This window comes from Protomyctophum bolini (assembly GCF_963924005.1).
Source record: "Protomyctophum bolini genome assembly, chromosome: 9".
Taxonomy (NCBI): Eukaryota; Metazoa; Chordata; class Actinopteri; order Myctophiformes; family Myctophidae; genus Protomyctophum; species Protomyctophum bolini.
The window spans coordinates 27,598,889-27,621,561 of NC_137870.1; the positions used below are offsets into that span (position 1 = coordinate 27,598,889).

Consider the following 22,673-nt stretch of genomic DNA (forward strand, 5'->3'; position numbering starts at 1 on the left):
AATCAATTTTTTCTCTCTGTTGTTTCCATTTTATTTTTCAAAGGAGAGTCCGGTCTTGGAAAGTCCACTCTGGTCAACAGCCTGTTTCTCACAGATCTTTACAAGGACAGGAAACTTCTCAATGCTGAAGGTGTGTGCTAGTGTGTCCTTTCATTAGCTTTGATACCATTTCTTCACACTTTCACAAACCTGAATGTTTCATGTATTTGTTTTTTACAAAAAGCATTTTGTCTCTGTCGTGTGGAAACCTCATATGTCCAAAATGGTTACTGTTCTACAAGCTCGAAACGCGCATCTTTGCACGGCCTTTTGAGCTTTTGATGCTGTTGTGTGACGCTGTTGTATGATCACGTAGGCGTAGGGAAAAATAAATAAATATGTTATATGGAGAAGTTTCTGCAAAACGGCAACGATGATTGTTTAAATGCTTTTGGTAGACCAATGGTGTGTCTCCTCCTCTCCCCCTGTAGAGCGAATCACTCAGACAGTAGAGATCACCAAACACACAGTGGACATCGAGGAGAAAGGCGTCAAGCTGAAGCTCACCATCGTGGACACGCCAGGTTTCGGGGACGCTGTGAACAACACTGAATGGTAAGATCCATACGCGCACACATCACACACAGTCCTAATGTGTGATGATGTACCCCTATACTTCGTAGCACGAATATGTTTTAACCGTTGTCAGATCTATACGTTTACGAGTCAAACGTCATGTCAAGATCATGTTGTTGTTTTTTGCTGTTCAGAGTTGATTAAAAGAAATCTGATTTGGGCTACCAGTCTGAACATAGCCTTGCTCAGCTCATACTGTAGCTCACCATCCAACATGAAATGCTTCAAGTAAACCGTACCCACATGAAGAATTCTGCGGCTTCCCGAACATTATACATGTCGAGAAATGGCTCCCAAATAATTTATTATTGCAGATACAAAGAAAGAAAAAGAATCGAAGAAGCTAATTCCGCCAAATATTTAATTGTTGTATTTCATTCATGATTGTCTCTGTGTTTTGTGTGTCCCAGCTGGAAGTCGGTGGCGGACTACATTGACCAGCAGTTTGAACAGTACTTCAGGGACGAGAGTGGCCTCAACCGCAAGAACATCCAGGATAACCGTGTGCACTGCTGTCTCTACTTCATCTCACCCTTTGGACACGGGTATGTATGACACACACACACACACACACACACACACACACACACACACACACACACACACACACACACACAGCTAATGTTGCTTTCTAGTCATCAGCAGAGGTTGTCTCTGTCTTAAAATACACTGACAGTGCTCTAAAATCTATCTATGAAATGTATGAAAAGGTTTAATCTGCAACACAATTTTATACAACTGAACAAGTGGGGGGTCCCTGCTTCTCTCTCAGTTAAGGGGTCCTTGGCCATAAAAAACAGTGAAGACCCCTAGCTGGTCTTGACATAAGTTGACTGAAAAGCTGCTGCATTCAACTGTTATCCTGTATGGGGCATCATCAAACGGCAAAGTACATTAGCCTGATGTACCTGTTTCTACAGGCTGTGTATTCAGTCCCATGCATTCTTAAGCAGCAGCAGCACTAGTACTCTGGAGTTAAAGGCACTCTGTCCTTCCTCCAGGCCAGGGAGACTTCCATCTGCTGCAATACTCACCAGTCATTAGGACTAAACGCTGATGTGGTACTTTTTAGTGCACTTTGTGCATGATGTGCGATGCCACTGCGTTTATCCCCAATGTGACCACTACAGTATTAGTGATAAAAGAGCTCCCTCTGGTGGCCAGTCATGGAACACACAGTCACACACTCATGAAGGGTGACATACTCTATATTGCAATCATAGGCTAGCCTTCAACAGAGGGTTGTGTGGTAGAAATCCCACAATGCACGCTTGCAAATGTGTTATTCATACCCAAGATGTGAGATGAATGAATACAAGGTGATCAGAAGGATTGGTCTATGTAGATTATTTTTTAAACGGGGTGTCTATAGTAACGGGAGGGAGATTTCAGCAGTATTTCAGGAATGCTAAATGGTTAATGGTGCATTTATATAGCGCCTTTATCCAAGGGGCTTTACATAGATTGTACATTACATTCACCCATTCACACACACATTCATACACCGATGGCGGCGGAAACCATGCATGCAAGGCACCAACCAGCACATCAGGAGCAATTAGGGGTTCAGTGTCTTGCTCAAGGACACTTTGACACTAACTCTGGGGGAGCCCGGGTTCGAACTGGCAACCTTGCGGTTATCATCCACTCTACCCCTGAGCCACAGCCGCCACCCTACATTTGCCGAATGCTGAAAGCCATAATTCTCTCTTGTAACCATGACTGTCTGCAGGGGGCTGTTTCTGACCCTTTATAGGACAGATACTGTGCAGAGAGAGAGAGAGAGAGAGAGAGAGAGAGACACACACACACATTAGAGCTCATGTGGTTATTGGGTCACCACATTTTAAACTTGTAACAAAACCAATTGCAAAAGTCACCAAAGGCTGAAAAAAAATCACATTTTCCCCATAACCGTTCTTTACCCCCTAGAAAACCCAGCAATCATTGTTCAATAGCCTACTATATACGCATGCAAACGTTGTGCGTTGATGATGGCGCTATGATGTCTTATTGTGTCTCCCGTATGTGACAGTTTGCGACCGCTGGATGTGGAGTTCATGAAAGCCCTCCACGAGAAGGTCAACATCGTGCCTATCTTGGCCAAGGCAGACACACTCACCCCGACTGAGGTCAAGAAGAAGAAAATCAAGGCAAGGCTGCTGCAAATGAGACATGTTCCACTTCCATCTACACCAGTGGTTTTCAAATGAGACATGTTCCATCTACACCAGTGGTCCTTGAGGGGATTTCAGGTGGTCCCCAGCTAATAGATGGAGAGTTGGTAACCAAATGGACCCTCATAGATCTTTAATAATGGTTGAAAATCCCTGATCTACACAGGTGTTCTGTTGCATATAGTGATTAGTGAACATGTAGTGTTGATGGGTGGGCCGCGAAAACTTTTCTTGATTTTCTAATCTAAAGGTGTTTGTACACTGGTGCGTTTTTTCGGCCGAATATCGGAGAGAATCTTGGGAGACGTAAAAAAAAAAGAAAACACAAAAAACTAAGGATGTCCCGATCAATTTCTTTTGCTCTTTATATTATATCTTTACATACATTACATTACATTACAACACTTATGCCATGTGAGAAATGTATGTCACTCTAGTCATATGAATGCAGGGAATCATAGCAAAAATAATGATGTATTGGTTAATTAGATTGAGTGAATCTTGCAACTACAGCTTATGGAACTGAAGTCAAAGTTAAAACTCTTGTAGGGAAAACACCATTTGCATGGCTTTAGCTATCATTCAGAGATAGATGGTAGGCCTACTAATGTTTGCCACTGCTGGAACTAGTGCCCCAGGAGGACAAACATCTAGCATAAACATGACAGTTTTCACAAAATATCATTGTGTATACATCTGTCTTTGAATCCTATTTAGACACATTATTGTATTGAAATAAAAAAAAGAAAGTCTCAGATTTATTTCTCCCGATCATTTGAAAATGACATGATCGGCTCAGATTTCCGATCACCTGTTCCGATCAGGACATCCCTACAGAAAAAACACCTTTATGTCACCTTTATGTCAATCACGTTTGCACACTGCGCCAAATATTTTGTCCGTATAGCGTTTTTTCGGACCGGTTCAACCGATTGTATCTGTTTTACGCAGCTGTATAAGGGTCTAGTGGGGTGTAAAGATTTATTATTTTAACTAGTGATAGCCTACTACCTTAGGACCCTCAAAACGCAGCGGAAAAAACGCACCGGTGTGCAACCACCTTAATACCTTGATGTCCTTGCAGATCCGGGAGGAGATCGAGGAGTACGGCATCAAGATCTACCAGTTCCCCGACTGTGACTCTGATGAGGACGAGGACTTCAAGCAGCAAGACCAGGAGCTAAAAGTGAGACCCGGACACCTACAGTATACTGTCAGGGCATTCCACGTCTGGGTGGCAGTGCTGTAAAAGGAGAATTTACCCATATTTGTTTTGGAAGTGGGTGGTACTGGTTCTCGCTCCCTTTAGTATTGTGGCTGTGGGTGTCGCTCACCGTGAAGCCTTGAATTAATTCGTTTTTGTCACATTCCAGTGCCAATAAGTTGATGACGGGTCATCTGTCAATAGGAGACACAGAAAGAGACTCTTTAAGAGGTGCATGTCCCTACCCAAAACCCAAACCCTAAACCTAACCTCCCTCACAGGAAGCTACGGGTTAGTTTTAACCTGCCACACATGTCGGGAGCCACAGGTTAGTGTTAGTGTTAACCTACCACGTATGTCGGAGGCCAATTACAATTACACATACTTCTTTGCTAGGTGGAGTCAAGGTTTGAACTCCACACGAAGAAGATTGGAATTTGCTTCACCATAGGAAGCATGCCCATTCACTTACACATAATGGAAGAGAGTGGGAGGTAAATATTTAGTTTGCACATTACTTCCATTAAAGGGACACTCCACCCCTTTTGCAACCAGATCTTATTTTAATGTCTAGGACACAATAAGAACTTTCCTTTTCATTTTTGTGCGTAATATTTGTTTTTAAATATTTAGTGCCTGTGATGTCACAGGCACTGGTCACCACTTCCTTCCTGGACTACATGTTGTCTCAGACAGCCCTCCCCCTCTCCACAAGGAGAAGCAGTGCACCAATTATTGGTGAACCAATATTTCTCCAGCGCTTGCTCCATGCACGCCCGCCCCTCTAGACAAGAAAGCACGCTGGCTGGGCCAGGCTAGTCAAACACACAGACTACATTATTTTTCAATAAATAAACACATTTAAAATTGTCTCAAACAACTCAGCCAGGAGCTCTTTAGAGAAGAAGTAGGACCTAGTACCATCCTGTCGGACATATAAGTTGTAGCCCAGCTTGCTGCCAGCTTTAAAGCAAAGCATGGTGTGATCATTGAGGCCATAGTCTCTGAACAGGAGAACTCCTCTTGGCTTTAACACCTTGCAGATGTTCTCCAGAGCCTGCCTCATCTTGTCAGGGTGGATGGCTGACAGGACAAAGATAAGTGTAACCACATCAACACTGCTGTCTGGCACATTGTCCCTCAAATAATTGTGGGTCAGGTCACACTGGAAGGCACAACACCGCTCAGGGCAGCACAATGGATTTTGCTTGACAAAGTCCACAGCTCATGGTGAGAAGTCACAGGCATAAACAAATATATTGAGATCCTCTTCCAGGAGGGGCAAGATACAGTTTCCTACCCCACAGCCTGCTTCAAGCAACACCAGCCGCTGGGACTCAAACTGTCGACAGGCCTTATTGAGCTCTTCAAACGTTCTGGTCCAGTGCCTGTCCTTGAAGAAATGTGTCGTGTTTCTCTTACAGAACAAATCCCAGTTTTTCTGCACGTCTTTCTCTAGCTTCAGCTGTTTGAAGTCATAAACGAGACGTCTGTCATTTTCTCCGACTGTTCTTGGATGCTGTTGGTTTGGTCATTCAGTTCTTTGGGAGCTGCGATGTTGGAATCCAGTTCGGCATTCATCTGGAGTGCCATGCTCAAACCTTACTGTCAGGCCTCAAGTCACTACCATATTTGTTGATTTGTTTTGTTCCTCACATTGATATACACCCAAAGTGAGTTTGCAGCAGCAAGATTTGTGAACTGTTAAATATAAATGAAGGTTAGCCAATGTAATACTGTACTGAGTAGACCTCTAGACCACGTATAAACAGAGCTGCTACCTCTAAACGCATTTTACTTCTGAGGCTTTAGTATTCAAAAGGTTTTGAGCTGCAATAAATTGTCCCAAAGTGACTGCAAATGATATTTGCTGCTATTCATTTAAAAAAGCGTTATACCGTGTGTGTATATATAACGATGCAATGTGACATAGCCGTTAACACAATGCTGTACCTCCACCAACTGTAATCAGACATATAATTCCTATTCAGCTGGGAAATGAATTCTTCATGTATTCGTTCTTCTTCATGTGGGAAGCCATTTGCACGCTTGTAATTCATGGGTTTATTGCCCTATCAGCGAGCCCCATTGACATCCGTTCCAAATCAGTCACATTTGCTGACTGAGCTCCTTGGTCAGTCAGCATCATTTTGAAGCCATGGCAGTTACTTGAATCACTCCGGAGCCCGGAGTGTGGAGAAGGAAAACATTTATACTGTATTGTTGCTGAAACTGTGCAAAACGGTTCCCCTTTTTATTATGATAAAAAAAATGTAAACTAGTGAAATATGTAGATCTGCTATTTTCATTACTTTTGTGTGACACTCTTGTATGATGAAGTCGGTAGGGCATCATTGTACAAAGCATGTATTCCATAATCCATTTTGTGTATTTCGTTGAAAAAAACGCCTGCCAAGAAGACCCCTCAGTCCCTGTTCCTCCAAAAGCAATTTAACATTCGTGACTGATTTCTGCAAGATTTACTGCAGACAAACAAACAAAAACACTAGAGAAAAAAAACATAATTTGCACCCTTTGCCCTTTGGCTTGGTGGAGAAAGATAATTAGTGACCTGGAGTTGAGGGAAAAGGCATGAAATAAGTGATGAGAAACATACATTTTATTTCTCTTCTCTTCACCAGGACAGCATTCCGTTTGCAGTGATTGGCAGCAACACAGTGGTGGAAGCCAAAGGGAAGAGGGTTCGAGGCCGTCTGTACCCCTGGGGGATAGTTGAAGGTACTGCAGGCTTTGTTGTCATTTTGCATGTTGTTCTATGATGTATCACACCAAGCAGCTCTTCAAGATCAGTGTGGTGCATTTTTAAACACTTAAAGAGGGCTTAATTGTTTAAACTACAATTATACCTACTCCAGCGCAGTTTAAAGATCAATTATAGGGAGTGTATAATTTAAGCCGTCACCCTACTGTTCACATAGGCTCGGTTAACGGTCTGTCTCTGTCATGTTGTGTTTGACAGTGGAGAACTCGTCTCACTGTGACTTCGTCAAGCTGAGGAACATGCTGGTCCGGACGCACATGCAGGACCTGAAGGACGTGACGCGGGAGACTCACTACGAGAACTACCGGGCCCAGTGCATCCAGAGCATGACCCGCATGGTGGTGAAGGAACGCAAGCGCAAGTATGATTCATGCAAACAACTGCATTATGCTGCGTACCATACACAACAAAGATAAAGCAAAGTTTCATCCCCTATGGTCTCCCTACCTTAGAGTATATATGAATAGAATGAACGCGCTGGTCCGCCGTTGACTATCATTGTGCATGTTCACGATGACACGTGAACGCTGTTTCATGCGTGAACGCACGTGAACACGTGCAATGATAGTCAACGGCAGCGCGTTCATGTGTTTGGGGAAAATCCATCCCAGAATGCACTCTGTTCCTACCCGGAAGGAGAAGTGAAATCGCCTCATGCGCTTTAGAGAAACTTAATGCAAGTGAATGGGAGGAGAACTCGGGTGCCGTCTCTATTCATATATACTCTAAGCTCCCTACCCTTCCATTTAGACATTTCTCTCAATGGAAGGATCTAGGATTGGACACTATATGGGACGCAATCTTTACTGTAGTTTGACCATTGTATTTTATTACCTCTTTCCATTGGGAGACAACGCACATAAAACGTATAGATTGTAGCTTTAAAAGTGATAGTGATCTCATCTCTCTACAGCTTTGACACGATCATTCTGTCCTTGGCGTTCACGTTTATTTATAGAATAAATTCAACAATTGCACAAGTTAATTTTACATCAAATGTTGCTGAGATCTACTACAAATATCAAGTGTGCGTGTGTATCTGTGTGCAGTAAGCTGACCAGGGAGAGCGGCACGGACTTCCCCATCCCCATGGTGCCTGGTGTGGCCGACAGCGAAACGGAGAAACTCATCAAAGAGAAAGACGAGGAGGTACAGCACGCCGAGCTCCAGCAGGACGCAAAGCGCCACCATGATGATGGTGGTGAACATCATGATCACAGTCAGGCTCACCATGATGACCATGAGGCCCGGCATCACCCCGAGCATCAGGCCGACACTGGGCCTCAGCCCTGCCAGCCCCAAGCCTCCTGATTGGCCCAGTGGTTCTCAAAAGAGGAGCCCCAGTTTGGGCCCATTACCCCCATAACTCTTGAGAGTGTACAAATGGAACGAAATGGACCCGGAAGGGTCCATTTGTACACTCTCAGAGGTACCTGTAAGGGTCCATTTGGGTTTTAACTATAAACCCTCTGGACCCCATGTTGAGAACCACTGGATTGTACGTCACTGATTAACAGATCATACGTAAATACGTTTAGAGGCCACAGTGAGGCAGTGCTTAGCAGTAAAGATACATAACAGAACATGCCCACCATTCCCCCTAAAAAGCATGATTGGACCCTAGAAGAAGAGTTGTGGGTGTTCTCGCTCATGGCTAGGATGATTTAGGAAGCAGTGGTGACGGCCAGGTTGTTCTGGACAGAGGACCCAATAGGGTCGTCTGTTACTGTAGACGGTATAGACAGAGGACCCAATAGGGTCGTCTGTCTTAAACAGACCATTGTAGTGGTAACAGTGCACGTTATATATAAACAGACCACTGTAGGAATACAATCTATACAATTTAGGCATTTATCCAGAGCTAGTTACAATAAGCGACTTACAATAAGCAAAGTCAACACATACAATCAAATGCAGATTCATTATACATTATACAGTTTGTAGGTTATATATAAACAGACCCCTGCATTAATAATTTGTAGGTTATATAGACCGTTGTTTGATTTCACTTAAGTTATGATATTAATCGTATTATAATACAGCTTTATGTGTCCATCCATATTCAGTTTTATTTATTTATTTTATACCGGTACTCAACTGCTTACTGCGGTAGCTTTACTCTAGACATTAAATAAGCTTCGTAGAGCGTCGAAGTCTGACACCAGTGCACTAGAGGGCGCTATCCCTCTGGGTCACAGTGCTATACTGACACCAGTGCACTAGAGGGCGCTATCCCTCTGGGTCACAGTGCTATACTGACACCAGTGCACTAGAGGGCGCTATCCCTCTGGGTCACAGTGCTATACTGACACCAGTGCACTAGTGGGCGCTATCTCTCTGGGTCACAGTGCTATACTGACACCAGTGCACTAGAGGGCGCTATCCCTCTGGGTCACAGTGCTATACTGACACCAGTGCACTAGAGGGCGCTATCCCTCTGGGTCACAGTGCTATACTGACACCAGTGCACTAGAGGGCGCTATCCCTCTGGGTCACAGTGCTATACTGACACCAGTGCACTAGAGGGCGCTATCCCTCTGGGTCACAGTGCTATACTGACACCAGTGCACTAGGGTGCTATCCCTCTGGGTCACAGTGCTATACTGACACCAGTGCACTAGAGGGTGCTATCCCTCTGGGTCACAGTGCTATACTGACACCAGTGCACTAGAGGGCGCTATCCCTCTGGGTCACAGTGCTATACTGACACCAGTGCACTAGGGTGCTATCCCTCTGGGTCACAGTGCTATACTGACACCGTGAACCAGGGGTAACATTATCTGTTAGTAACACTTGATCTGTACTTGCAGTACATGTCTAAATCCAACCCAAATCTGATTTCCTATCCAGATTGGAGTTAGATTGGTTCATAATCCCAGCCCATTGTGTATGGGAGTCCCTGCTTTCTCTCCATCTGAGATTTATGTTTATATTTATTTTTTAAAGAATAAATGTCATATTTTCCTTCATTTGTTTATTTTTCCTGTGTAACTCTTAAGTTTGTTTCTGTATACAGTAATAGATCAATATGAACATGAAGGACTTATCAATGCATCTATACTTGACACACAAGTAAACACTATTATAAAAACACATTAAGTGCGTGTGTGTGCGTGCGTGCGTGAACTCACTAATTGCACATGTGGTTAAAATATCTAAAGCTTCTATTTCCAAACTTGAATAAAGAATTCCATTGGAAATGTGTGGTAGGAAGGAACCCATGGCTTAATAAACCCACATCTTCACTAGAACACTATTGATTATACAAACAAAGTCTCTCAAGTGCAGTTTTATCCAATGCACATTAATTGGAAATTCATTGACCCTGTAGATCCCTCTGGCCAGCATCGCCAGGTCACGTGACCTAGAGGGACTCATTCGCTGAGTGCTAATCGATTTGTCCCGACAGGATCAGCTGTCCAAAGCTGGGCTGTGACTGTGCACCCTGCAGATAGTGGATACTGTATCTGTGGCATGTGGCTGCAGTTGAGTGTAAACGATAGCTTTGGAATGGAAGCTTGTGCAGACAGCCAGCATCTGTATCCTTACCCATTTGAACCCTGGCGTCCCTCATTTGGGCGTGCCATTTCATACGGGGCGGCAGTGCTCAGGGGTAGAGTGGCCGGTAGAATGGCCGGATGGGAACCGTAAGGCTCCGAGTTCGATCCCGGGCTCCCTCAGAGTTGATGTCGAAGTGTCCTTGAGCAAGACACTGAACCACTAATTGCTCCCGATGTGCAGATTGGTGCCTTGCTCGGTTTACTCCGCCATCGGTGTATGGATGTGTGTGTGAATGGGTGATGTAATGCACAATCTAGCCTATGTAAAGCGCTTTGGATAAAAGCGCTATAGAAATGCACCAATTATCATTTTATTATTTTACCATATAGTGTATATCATTGTTGTCAGGCATTGTTGTCACCTCCTTATTCGAATTTTCTTCGTAAATGAATACCTTATACTTGATCACACTACAGCGTCACACACACAGTGGTTCTGTCATTGACTTTTTTTTTCTTTTCTTTTCATAGTTGCGACGGATGCAAGAGATGCTGACGAAGATCCAGGAACAGATGCATACGCAAAAAGAAGCCTATTAACCCAGGATACTACTGTAGTAGTACTAGTACAGTAGTAGATACTACTGTAGTAGCCTCAGTGCTTAACCCCAGGAAACCTCCACTCCAGTCAATTTACATTCCTACAGTGTCGCCACCCAACCATCGCTCCTCTTGCCTAAGTTATACTTGGTGGTACGTTGGGGCGTGGTCTATAATCTATAAGATCACAGTGTATAATGTGGAATGTGTGCATGGACGATCACAACACTAAAATGCCTTTAAACGTTATTTGAACAGACATCAATTTTGTGTACGGACATCATTTTGTGTTAAAACATAATCTTTTAGCGTATAGGTGGTACGCACAAAATTGTGACTTTCCACAAAATGGGATCTGTACACGTTGCGTCTAAAGACATTTGGCCTTCCGTACAGATGCAATGTGTTGTGAAACCAACCCCCACCCCCCCTCCCCTGTACGACTATGTTTAATTGGGCTTTCACCTCCTAAAAAAAGAACAAGAAAAAAAACCCGACATGTATCGGGAAGCATGGAGAAGCACGAATGATGATGAGACATTTTTCAGCTGTCAGACCTCTCTGTTCTCTGTTCTGACTTTATGGCAGCACTGTCCACAGCAGGGCTGACCAGGGAATGTCGCCCCACCCTGACTATCAGAATTTGCTCTTGTTAACGCCAGTCAGTGATGGTAAGGTTTAGCTAGAGCAGGAGAAAGTCTGCTGTTCCCTTGTTGCCATCTTGTCAAAAGTAAGAACATTTTATGCCTTGAAAATACGTTGAATGGGTTGACACTTGAGTGTGAGTGCGTGGTCAACTTCAAACGGTGAGATGGGTGAAGGAGTACAGCGTGGTCAGGTCTGAATATTATTTGGTACAGGGGTTCTCAAACTTTTAGATTTCAAGGGACCCCCTGTTTGGTATGCATTAAGCCATCTACAGTATGACATCCTAACTCTGAGAGTTTACAAATGGACCCGTGCATTTGTACAGATTGTACGATATTGAGAATTTCAATGGCCAAATCAGTGGGGAATCCAAAGCTTTTCATGGAGAAAGTGTGCCCGAATAGGGGGGAACATGTGACTTTTCAGGGAAAGATCATGGAAGTGTGAAGGGTTCAGCTGTCTTCTCTGTACACTCGGAGTTGCTGATACGTGCCTCGGGGTCCCTGGGCCTCAGTTTGAGAGCCACTGATTTAGTGTCACACAAATATAAGGTTTACTTGCAAAATGGCAGGTTCATGACCTGTCCTCTTAAGCACATTCTTCCATAAAAAAAAGTTTATTCTAATTTTTTTATTTTTTTATTACTATTATCTCTAGGTCAACTTGCAGATATAATGTATTAATTTAAATTTTATATATGTTACATTTGTTAACATGTTTTGCTATTGGATGGCATTGTTACTTAAGTTGTTAATGTGTCAGAGAACACAGAATACAATAGTAAGTTGTTTTGGTAACGCTATTGTCTGAATGAATGTGTATATTTTGTGTAGATTTTCATCGAGACGTTACTCAACTGTGTGATAATTTGATTTACTGTAGTCTGTAGTAATACAAGGACTTATTTTTTTGTTAAAACAAGTGTTAAATAGCTCTATATTCTGATGATAATTACTGTATGAATGTTTGTTCAGTAACAGAGCCCCCTTTAGTAAACCCGAAGAGAACCCCACAAAGATCATTTACACAAAGAAAAAAAAAGGTAAACTAAGATTTTATTTTCTGCTTGACTAAAGAACTGGTGAGTGACGGATAGAACCCTGTTACTGAACACACTATAAAAATTATCACAATGTAGAGCTTTAACTTTGTAACACATTTATTATATACACTTTTTACAAATCACTTAATGGATTATTTTAAACATTTTGTTTATGCAGTTATGCATAAAGCCACAAGGTTGTCCACCCTTCAATGCTTGACAGTGTGAATATAAGAAGTTCTGTTTGACTTTCTATAGGATCTTGCCACTGATCACGACTACAGCATGTTATATTTAAGTTAAATTACGAGGAAAGCCTTCACATAAAGTTGAGTTGTACCCATAGAGACATTATATTGTGACTCCATCCGACAGCATCGGACCGATTTGACGGCATTCATCCAATGATGCTTGTTAGTTATTAGATTTCTCATTGTGATTTTTATAAGACAAGGCTCTTCTGTTTTCTCTGAGACGATTAGAAGGTCGCAGCAACAATAATTAATGTAGAGCAGTTGTTTTTGTCTGGGTTGTAACAGTTCCTTAGATTGCTTGAGGCTTATTAGTTTATTAATTGTTAGGTTTAGGTTGTTGGGGTCATTTAGAGAATAGGTTTTTAAAATGTCTTTGGAGGAAAGGCATGTTGATGCTGAGATAAGTTATTTCTTCCATTTTGGGTACAGATACAGTAGTATGATGTCTCTGGACTTTTCCAATTTATGTTGAATATTGTCTCTGGAAAAAAGTTGATAATGATTGAATGAAAATTTGATTTAACCACTTTCAACCCCTATTTTCGCCTTGTCTTTTTAGGTGACAACGTTCAAAACTGTAATAGCGACGCATTGTGACTGTGAGCTTGTAGATCGAGTATTTCGCTGTTCGGCGTACGTAATTAAGTGATACATTTTTGCACCCAGATAACAGTGAAAATAGCAAAAAAAGATTAAATAAAGAAATAGCAAATAATTTCTCTCATACGATATTTTTGCACCCAGACACTTGCGTATCTCTACGTAAATGCAAATGTTTCAAATGACTACATGCTACAATGCTACATGTTTTATGTTTTAATTTACAATATTTTTGTAATTTACATTCCCCTGGTATTTCATTAAGCTTTTAGAGACTATAAAAGAAGATACAGTATAAGTGGAAGGAGTCAGGTAATTTTTTCCCTCTTGTTTTATATGACATTTCTTTTTTTTGTCGTTACTTTTTGGAATATATTTATGTAATAAATACATTTATAAATGTGATGTGGATAGAGATGATGATGATGATACTAGATCTAAAATTGTAATAAAAGAGGAATATAAGTTCATTCAAGTGCCTCTCTGCAACTCATTTTGGTGTGTGTGTGTGTGTGTGTGTGTGTGTGTGTGTGTGTCATAGAGTGGAAAATGCCATTTGGTTTAATGTCAAGGAATGCACAGTGCCATGTAGAGCAGCATGATAAATGGTTAACTTTATATTGTGTTTTATTGCTTTATTTATATTTTGTGTTTCATTTTGATTATGCATGCTGTGTTTCATTTCTGTGTTATTTGATGAGTGCCGTGTGCTATGATAGCGATGGACAATGAACATTATGCCACAGTATTGTTTACCTGTCAGGTGCTCTAACCAGGGCGTGTGCAGCCTATGACACGGACTGAGTCAAGACATCCACTCGCCAGTGAAAACTCCACGCCCAAATAAAAGGTCCACCTAGATCCCACCTCAGGAGCTCTCTCTCTGCTCAGACAGTGCCTGCTGTCGCCGTCGTCGGATCACGCCAGACCTCTCTCTCTCTCTCATGTCCTCTTAAATTCTCCCTACATGTTGTAGGCCAGATAGAAGTAACTCCTCGTCTCTCCACGCTGGGCCGCGGACCGGACTTCTCTCCTCCTCTATACTACACCGTGGGTCCGCACGGAGGCGCGGCCTAGGCTCCTGCGGGAGGTTTGCACATGCTCAGTGTAAACAGGAACTGTGATGATGGAGTGTTCCTGCAGCAGAGGTTCTAGATAGAAGACACGGCATTTCCAAAACAATATTGCGCAGAGTAGCGATTATCAGACGTATTTGCAAGGCCATACGTTGAAAGATCTGTTGCCCGTGGACAAGGCACGTTACCTCAGCAAGTTAGATATTATCGGCATAGATGTTTGTCCGTATGTGATTAAGGATTGGAAAAAGTTGCATTGGCAGCCATAGAAAATTCTGCCCAGGGTAAAAAAACGGATGTGACGTGGCGTTCCTGTCTTGCTCCGTGTCAGTGTATAGCCTAGGGGCGCGCCGCTATATTAGCACCCCTCACTTCACACGGGTGTGATTTTTGTAAATATAAACCTGAAAGCGATGTGTTTGAAGCTGTGGTCTTTACTGGTGAACACCATATTTGGGCGTGGCTGCTGGGAAAACTCTATATACGGTTATGGTCGGGAGTTTGCCAGATAAGGCTGCGGGGGTCTGCGAGGTCAAGCTTAAGATAATGACCGACTCTCTCTCGAAAGATCTCTGGGACCAAATTTACTCCCGAAGCTGCCTAATGTCATGACAGTTGTTGGGATGGCCAGGCAGTCTTCTAGCTCCACTGTGAGCTTTCACAACATACAGTACAACGTGGAGATTAAATCTGGCTACATTTGCAAAAAGACCACACACAGGAAAATACTGGTGGACCTCAGTGGAATCATGAGACCTGGTCTGAACGCTATTCTTGGACCGACAGGGAGTGGAAAGTCCTCTTTCCTGGATATTCTCGCTGCAAGGAAAGACCCGGCAGGTCTCTCTGGGGAGGTTCTCATAGACGGAGCTCCACAGCCTCCCAACTTCAAGTGTCTCTCAGGCTATGTGGTTCAGGATGACGTGGTGATGGGTACACTGACGGTGCGGGAGAACCTCCTTTTCTCTGCAGCGCTGCGCCTCCCAAGCTCTGTGCCTCAGGGGGAGAAGGAGGCTCGTGTGAATCACCTGATCAGAGAGCTGGGACTCACCAAGGTGGCAGACTCCAAGGTGGGCTCACAGCTGAAACGGGGGATCTCGGGCGGGGAGAGGAAGAGGACTAGCATTGGCATGGAACTGATCAGTGACCCCTCTGTGCTCTTTCTAGACGAACCCACCACAGGCCTGGATGCCAGCACTGCCAACTCTGTCCTGCTGCTGCTGAAAAAGATAGCCAGTCATGGACGCGTCATCATCATGACCATCCACCAACCGCGGTATTCCATCTACAGACTTTTTGACAGCCTGACCTTGCTAGTTGGTGGCCAAATGGTGTACCATGGGCCTGCACAAAATGCTCTGGACTACTTCACCAACATTGGCTATGCCTGTGAACCTCACAACAACCCAGCAGACTTCTTTTTAGATGTCATCAATGGGGACTCTACTGTCACCACTATCACCAAGATGCAGGGCTCTGACAAAGTGGATATTGAGGCGTCAAGCAGCCCTGTACAGAGCATTGAAGAGTGCCTTTTGGAGGAGTACAGGAACAGTTCAAACTATAGGGATACGCAGGCTGAGCTGGAGCGTATAACCCAGGGTAAAGAGTGCATCACCCGGCCACGGTACGGCATTATCACCTATAACACCTCCTTCTGTCACCAGTTCTACTGGGTGCTCAAGAGAACCATCAAAGATCTCATGTTGAAGCCGCAGATCTCAGTGGCCAAGCTGGGAGTGGACATTATCCTGGCTTTCATCGTGGGTGCTACCTTCTTTGAGACCAAAGTTGACCAGAGTGGGATCCAGAACAGGATGGGAGTCCTCTTCTTCATCTCCACCTTCATGTGTTTCGATTCCTTGTCTGCAGCTGAGCTCTTCATCACTGAGCGGAAGCTCTTCGTGCATGAATACATCAGTGGCTACTACCGAGTGTCTGTTTACTTCCTGTGTAAGATCCTGGCTGACATCATCACTTTGCGCACCATCCCCACCTTCATCTTCTGTTGTATTGTCTACTACATGATTGGCCTGAAAGCCACAGCTTCCGCCTTTCTCACTTTCATACTGACGGTGCTGGCGGTGGGGTACACCGCTGCAGCCTTGACCATGGCCATGTCAGCAGACATGAGCACGGTCTCTCTATCAGCCGTCATGATGACCATCACCTTCGCCTTCATGATGATCTTCTCTGGTCTGCTGGTGCACCTCCCCAGCGTCAAGTACTGGCTGGCCTGGGCCCAGTACATAAGTCTTCCTCGTTATGGTCTGGTTGCCCTCAAGATCAACGAGTTTGTGGGTTTGAAGTTCTGTGAGGACCTTGTGATGTCCAACGCCACTGTGTCTCCTGACTCTACCAACTGCAGTGTGAGCCTAGAGGGCCTAATATGCACAGGGGAACAGTACCTGGATTACCTAGGAGTAGGGTACACCACATGGGATCTGTGGAAGAATCATGTGGGTCTGAATGTCATGACCCTCATCTTCTTCTTCATCGCCTACCTGAAACTTACCTTTATGAAGAAGTTTACTTGAAAAGCCCTATTGACACACACACACACACATACGCACACGCACACGCACACGCACACACACACACACACACACACACACACACACACACACACACACACACACACACACACACACACATTATTTAGGTTATTAAAGATATAACCTTTCATCTTCATATCTTCTTATTTTTTTATTCTTTTAGGGGGGGGATACCACTATATTGTCTGACTATTGAAATTACGTCATATGGCAGCCAAGTCTATGGACTTACTGGGTGCTCAACACTGGTTGCAGAAATACTTTTAATGTTTGTTTTGAGCACTTTTGACAAACATAGAGTGGCAGCCAAGTCTATAGACTTTTAATGTTTGTTTATGGCACCAAACGTGACGTCATGTGGCAGTCAACTCTATGGACTTTTAATGTTTGTTTAGGCCTACAGCAGAACAAACTTTTAATTGCCAGGCGCAACAAGTGTGATGTTTTCCCTCAGAAGAACAGTGCAACACAAAAGAAAATCAAGGGATAATATATATATATATATATATATATACATACACATACACATACATACACACACATACATACATATACACACACTGAAAGCACATGATGATTGAACGGGGGGTGGCGGTCGGCGGTGGCTTGCAGGGAATGAGGGATCTGTGGCAGCGCTGTATGCCCAGGTCAATGTCCAGTGCTAACTCAGTTTTGATGAAGTTATTAATGAACCCCATCATGTTATTCCCCTCGTTGTCTTCTGCAACATTGTATAAACGCAGGTTCTGGCGTCGAGACCTCGTTTCTATAAGTCCAATACCTTCTCTTGCAATCTCTCGTGGTCTTGTAGTAGTGAACTCATTATTTTGTTGGCGTCTGAGCTCCACTCCTCGACGCTCGCAGTTTTTCAGTCTTACTCAATACCTTGATGAAATATTCAGTATGTTGCGAGAGAGAGAAAAAGACACCTGTGTGAACTGAGCGGTGCAACTATACATACTAGCCCTCCTCCTCCTCCCTGGCGTGTGTGTGTGTCGCTGCTCAACAGTGCCATCCAGAGGTATTGGCAAGGTGTTGCAGCTGTCCGTGCTCAGACACACACACACACACACACACACACACACACACACACACACACACACACACACACACACACACACACACACACACGCACACACACACACACACACACACAGGCACAGCTGTGTAATGGAGCGGTCAAAAAGTGTGATTACGTAGTAGAAATGACAAGGCCCCAAATTAAACAAAAATCAAACCTGTGTGAAGTGAATGGTGCCAGACCCACAGGAACGCGCCCAGGGTGTCGGCCCGGTTCCGGCGAGCCGTCCTGCGTCCGAAACGGTAGAGAAATGAGAGAGTTACCATGTGCGTGCGTGCGTGCATGTGTGTTAGGCTACAACAGTGACACTTGGTTGTGAAAACCAAACAAAATCTATGTTCGTGCTCGGACACAGCCAGCCAGGGACAGTCCCAGGGACCCAGGGACACACATAGCTGTCTATAGGAGTGGTTGCACCACTCAAAAATGATTGCCCGACAGCAGGATTTACGATTGGCTCCATGCCAATGTCGAAAGTCCTTTACAGCAGCCAAGCTGCTTCCAGTAGCAGATAGAATTGTTATTGTCACACAATACCATGCAGCAAAGTTTGATTTTAGTTGTAGTCATAGTCTTTTGATTAAGATTTCGTTTAGTTTAGTTATATTTTAGTCATCTGAAATTATTTAGTCGACTTTATATCATAAAACTTTTGCAACAAAAATCAACTGTAGATGATGACTGATTTTACACATTGCTGAAAATAGCAGATCTACAAGCTCACAACGCTGAGTGAGCTTGTAGATCTGCTATTTTCAGAGAGCAACACCTGAGTGTAACCATACAAAGACCTGTCTTTTATTTTCTACTGGATATCTTCTCCTAGTTTGTATTTGTTGACGAAATTGACAATATATTCATAGTCATAGTTTTAGTCATCATGACTTATAGTTTTATAGTTTTCACAGTGGAAAAGGGTAATTGACAAAATTAACACTGCAGTGGGCCCATTCCTCAAAATTCATTCAAAAATGGTGAAAATAGCACATCTACAAGCTCATGACACGTTGCAATGTGATGTGTGATTATAAATGGAACCCTGACAACAACCACTGAAGAAGCCCATGATAGATGTTGAAACACAGGAGACAAGGCATTAATTTGGACTTTCCAACTCCCAGCAGAACCAGTCTCCTCCCCCTCTCCTTTTCAGTATATTTCCTAATTAATGTCAAGGAAGTCAAGAAATTAACGAGGCGGCACTCCGTCCTCCCATTGTGGATTTCTCATTCTACCTTCCCCATTTCCTCATCAATGTGTGTCTTTAATAGCTGATAAACATTTTTATTGTCTCACAGGACAGTGTGTGGGTGTGCTGTGGTTGACTGAAGACATGAACACGGTAAGCTTATGAAAAACCAAAGAGAATACCATCTGTGCTGAAAGGAGGTGGGCTGCTGCTTCCTCCACACACATTCAAAATTGTTACTTAGATTAAACTTTTTGCTTTCCATATTCACACTCAGAGTCTTGTCTCTGTCATAATTGATTTCATTTAAGGTTAAAATGTAAAACGTGTGATGATAACTTCTCTGATGGTTGACTGGTTGATGCATGATTGCCTGGCATTGCAGTGCAGTGATTGCACACAGGTGCTGCAAGCCGTGTCTCGCTCATTCAGACTCTGGTCTGAACAAGGAAGCACTACACGTGCAGCAGTGTATTGCGTTTGCACTGCTAAAGTTATAAAAACATTAAGTCAAAGAGACATTTCAAAGGACTCTAAAAGCAACTCGGGATGCAGGGGGACTTTTCCGCGACAGACCGTCGGCCAACGAGGTATTGTCGTGTTTGGATTGGTGTTTGTTGCGTTGTTTGTTTGATGGACGCGTTCGCCTGCGCATCGCGCATTTTCTTTGTGTTTGTTTGGTCAATGTTTTTGTATCGTGACGCACTTTGCTGGTTGTTTGTGTTGTGTGTTTATTGTTTTTGTGTGGGCATGCCGGTTAACCAGGCATGGAACAGCTGGGATGAGAAGAATGCCCAATTGCCCGTTCATAAAGAACCACATGTGTCGTCAATGTTGTTGAGAAGAGCTACATTTAGCCTCTCAGACCCATTTGAGCCACGGAACCACTACAATTACTCGGATCCAAAACTATATATAGGCTATTAGAATGTTTTGTTGTGTTGGATAAGATTGATTGAAGTAACAGTTTTGCAGCATGGCTACATTTCACATGAAAGCACAACTCAATACAAGGACTGTCTGTTACTGTGGACAGCATTACACTTGTTTACAACTAGAATTTCGTGCGCGCTACGCGCGCACTCATCCCAGAGCGACTTTGCCACGCACTATGGGAAGAAATAAATGGCGGGAGTTGACTCCACATGTAGTAACGAATGGGTTATTGGAAATGTACCATTGTTTTGTCCTGAATATTTCCACAGCCTAAGTACTAAAGGATTGTGACTGTGGGACAGACATACAGTCTGACATACAATAGGCTACACGTGTGCACAGTGAATAAACAATGACCTATATGCCCAGAGTTCTTAAATTAACATAGTTGGATTTTAACAGAAAGACAATGCCATAAATCAGTCAAAGTAAGTGACAGACTCAACAGTAGCACACAGCATGCAAGGCAGCGATGCATGCATGCAAACATGTTTGTCCAGCTGAGATTTAGTGTCTCCATCTCTCTGTGGAAGAGGTTGCACATGACCTGTACGGCCACACTGAGGCGCTCCAACACAAACACAGACACAAAACAACACCACGCTGTTTGTCCAGTTGACCCAAATCAACACCAATACCTAGCCTGTTTGTCCAAAACACAGTATCTGCTGGCCACGTGTCTACTTCGCCACAACCTAATGTTAGTAACAAATGTAGGGGAGAGCCGCCAAGGTTGTAACGCTTCACGGTTGTAACATGGACGTTATATCTTGATTGGTCAACGCCACCATGACGCCATCGCGTCAGTATGTGTACAGCAACGTACTCTACGTGGCCAGGAGTTTGAAGTTTGAAGTGTTTACCTTCAAAATGCGTCTAATTTTACACCTGGAGTATATGTGTGGTACAATTTTTGTCTTTGGTGTTGGTGAATAAAAATCCACATGGATGTGTTCATGCTTATGTTCTTCATTAGTTTGCATCGTGTTTAGACGGAATTCACGTTCATTCTGGTCTGTAAGCAACTGCAAAGAAAACTTGCAAAAGCGGGTCATTTGTAACATGTGTTACAAATGGTCCGCTTCCATTCAATGCCATTATATGTAATATTTACATATTTGACATATTGGCCAATATTATATGTTCTGAAATGGTATTGTATCGTGTAGTGTATTCTGAAATTAGTTTAGGGTTGTATAACGTTGTACAACTCAATCAATCAAACGTTTGTTTAATCAATGTATTGCCCCATTGAAAAAAAAGAAATGGCCAAACTGGTACTGGTACACCCGATACTATTTAATATTTCCCTTAGGTTTGATACATTTTCTTATCACATCCATGGTATGAAAACAATGCTAAGGAGTTGCTTCAATGAAATGTAATAGCTTTAAGCTGAAAACGATATGTTTAATGGTGTTTTTTAGCGTTGTTACATTTATCATGCATGCCGTTACAATTATTCCGATATGCGCAGCAAATGTAACACTGAAACAGCGTCCACGTTCGGTTTAATAACTCCCGAGCTGTTGTGTGTATTGCGTGGTTAAAAGGCCGTGTGTTTGTGTTGTAAACAACTCATGTTATGTCTGCGCACACTGTATGTTGCTATGGCTGCTGACGTTAGCATGTGTGCTATCAGGCAAAAGCTGAGATAGATATGCAACTACTACTGGGGAAAATGCCATACAAAACACAACACCTAATTTCGGAATGTTATTGTGACCTATTGAGCACAATCAGACCATCATGATTTGCTTGCTGGACCTATAATTAATTTATTAGCATTAAATGTCCACTCGCCCATCCAAAAGAAAAGCAAGATGGCTGCGACAGATTGTGAGCGCGACGGACTACGGAGGCCAGGAGGAACAGAGCTGGTGACGTAAGAGGCAGGCAGTGTTGCCAGGTTTGCGAATTGTAAGCGAGTTGCAGTGTATGCAAGTAGCGTGGTTAAATTCCTTGTTTCTCGGCGTGTTGTGGCACCCGTTTATCTGCTGGCTCGATCGTGATTTTCATAAAAGTAATATTTGCAGAGTAAATAAGAAACTTGAAGGGCTAAAAAATAGGCTATGTCAGTTCGGGGAGGGTGGCGAATTTATTTTGCATATAGAGATGTGTGGAGAAAGTGTGGTTCGGTCGGAGATAGAGCATGAAGAATGAGTATGGGTACACCTTTTCACTTGTATAGTAGATAGGGTCCACCATTTTCAATTCATCAGAACATTTAGACTAGAGACTAACAAATATACACTTCTATAAAATATGTTGTCCACTCTGTATTGATGTTGGTACCACCTATTAGGAGAGATGACAGGCAAAACGTTGATCAAAATGACAATCATTCATTTAGCTGGGGACCACCTGGAAGGACCAATGGTGCACTGGCTTAGCTAATTAACTGCTTAATTATC

At 43.3% G+C, this 22,673-nt stretch overlaps 2 protein-coding genes and 1 pseudogene across 4 annotated transcripts in view; 2 read left to right on the forward strand and 1 right to left on the reverse strand.

Annotated features, from left to right (window-relative positions):
- LOC308320885 (septin-4-like) overlaps window positions 1–13,892 on the forward strand; it is a 28,657-nt gene extending 14,765 nt beyond the window's left edge. For both annotated transcript variants that reach the window (XM_080771595.1, XM_080771594.1), the window contains exons 3-11: window positions 44–130; window positions 471–594; window positions 1,026–1,160; window positions 2,651–2,768; window positions 3,877–3,978; window positions 6,639–6,735; window positions 6,977–7,139; window positions 7,828–7,927; window positions 10,810–13,892. In XM_080771595.1, the coding sequence (XP_080627721.1) occupies window positions 44–130; window positions 471–594; window positions 1,026–1,160; window positions 2,651–2,768; window positions 3,877–3,978; window positions 6,639–6,735; window positions 6,977–7,139; window positions 7,828–7,927; window positions 10,810–10,878 (995 nt within the window). In that variant the 3' untranslated portion in view covers window positions 10,879–13,892. The remainder of the gene's footprint in view (window positions 1–43; window positions 131–470; window positions 595–1,025; window positions 1,161–2,650; window positions 2,769–3,876; window positions 3,979–6,638; window positions 6,736–6,976; window positions 7,140–7,827; window positions 7,928–10,809) is intronic.
- On the reverse strand, window positions 4,155–5,789 carry LOC308321217 (tRNA N(3)-cytidine methyltransferase METTL6-like; annotated as a pseudogene). Its single transcript has 3 exons — window positions 5,739–5,789; window positions 4,856–5,515; window positions 4,155–4,190 (listed from the first exon to the last, which is right to left on the reverse strand). The product of its transcript is annotated as a tRNA N(3)-cytidine methyltransferase METTL6-like (transcript).
- Window positions 13,893–15,121: 1,229 nt separating the features above from the next.
- LOC308321805 (broad substrate specificity ATP-binding cassette transporter ABCG2-like) lies at window positions 15,122–17,035 on the forward strand (the record flags this gene model as incomplete). The annotated part of the gene is made up of 1 exon (XM_080772896.1): window positions 15,122–17,035. The coding sequence occupies one exon, from the start codon at window positions 15,122–15,124 to the stop codon at window positions 17,033–17,035; it is 1,914 nt and encodes a 637-aa protein (XP_080629022.1).
- Window positions 17,036–22,673: the final 5,638 nt, after the last annotated feature.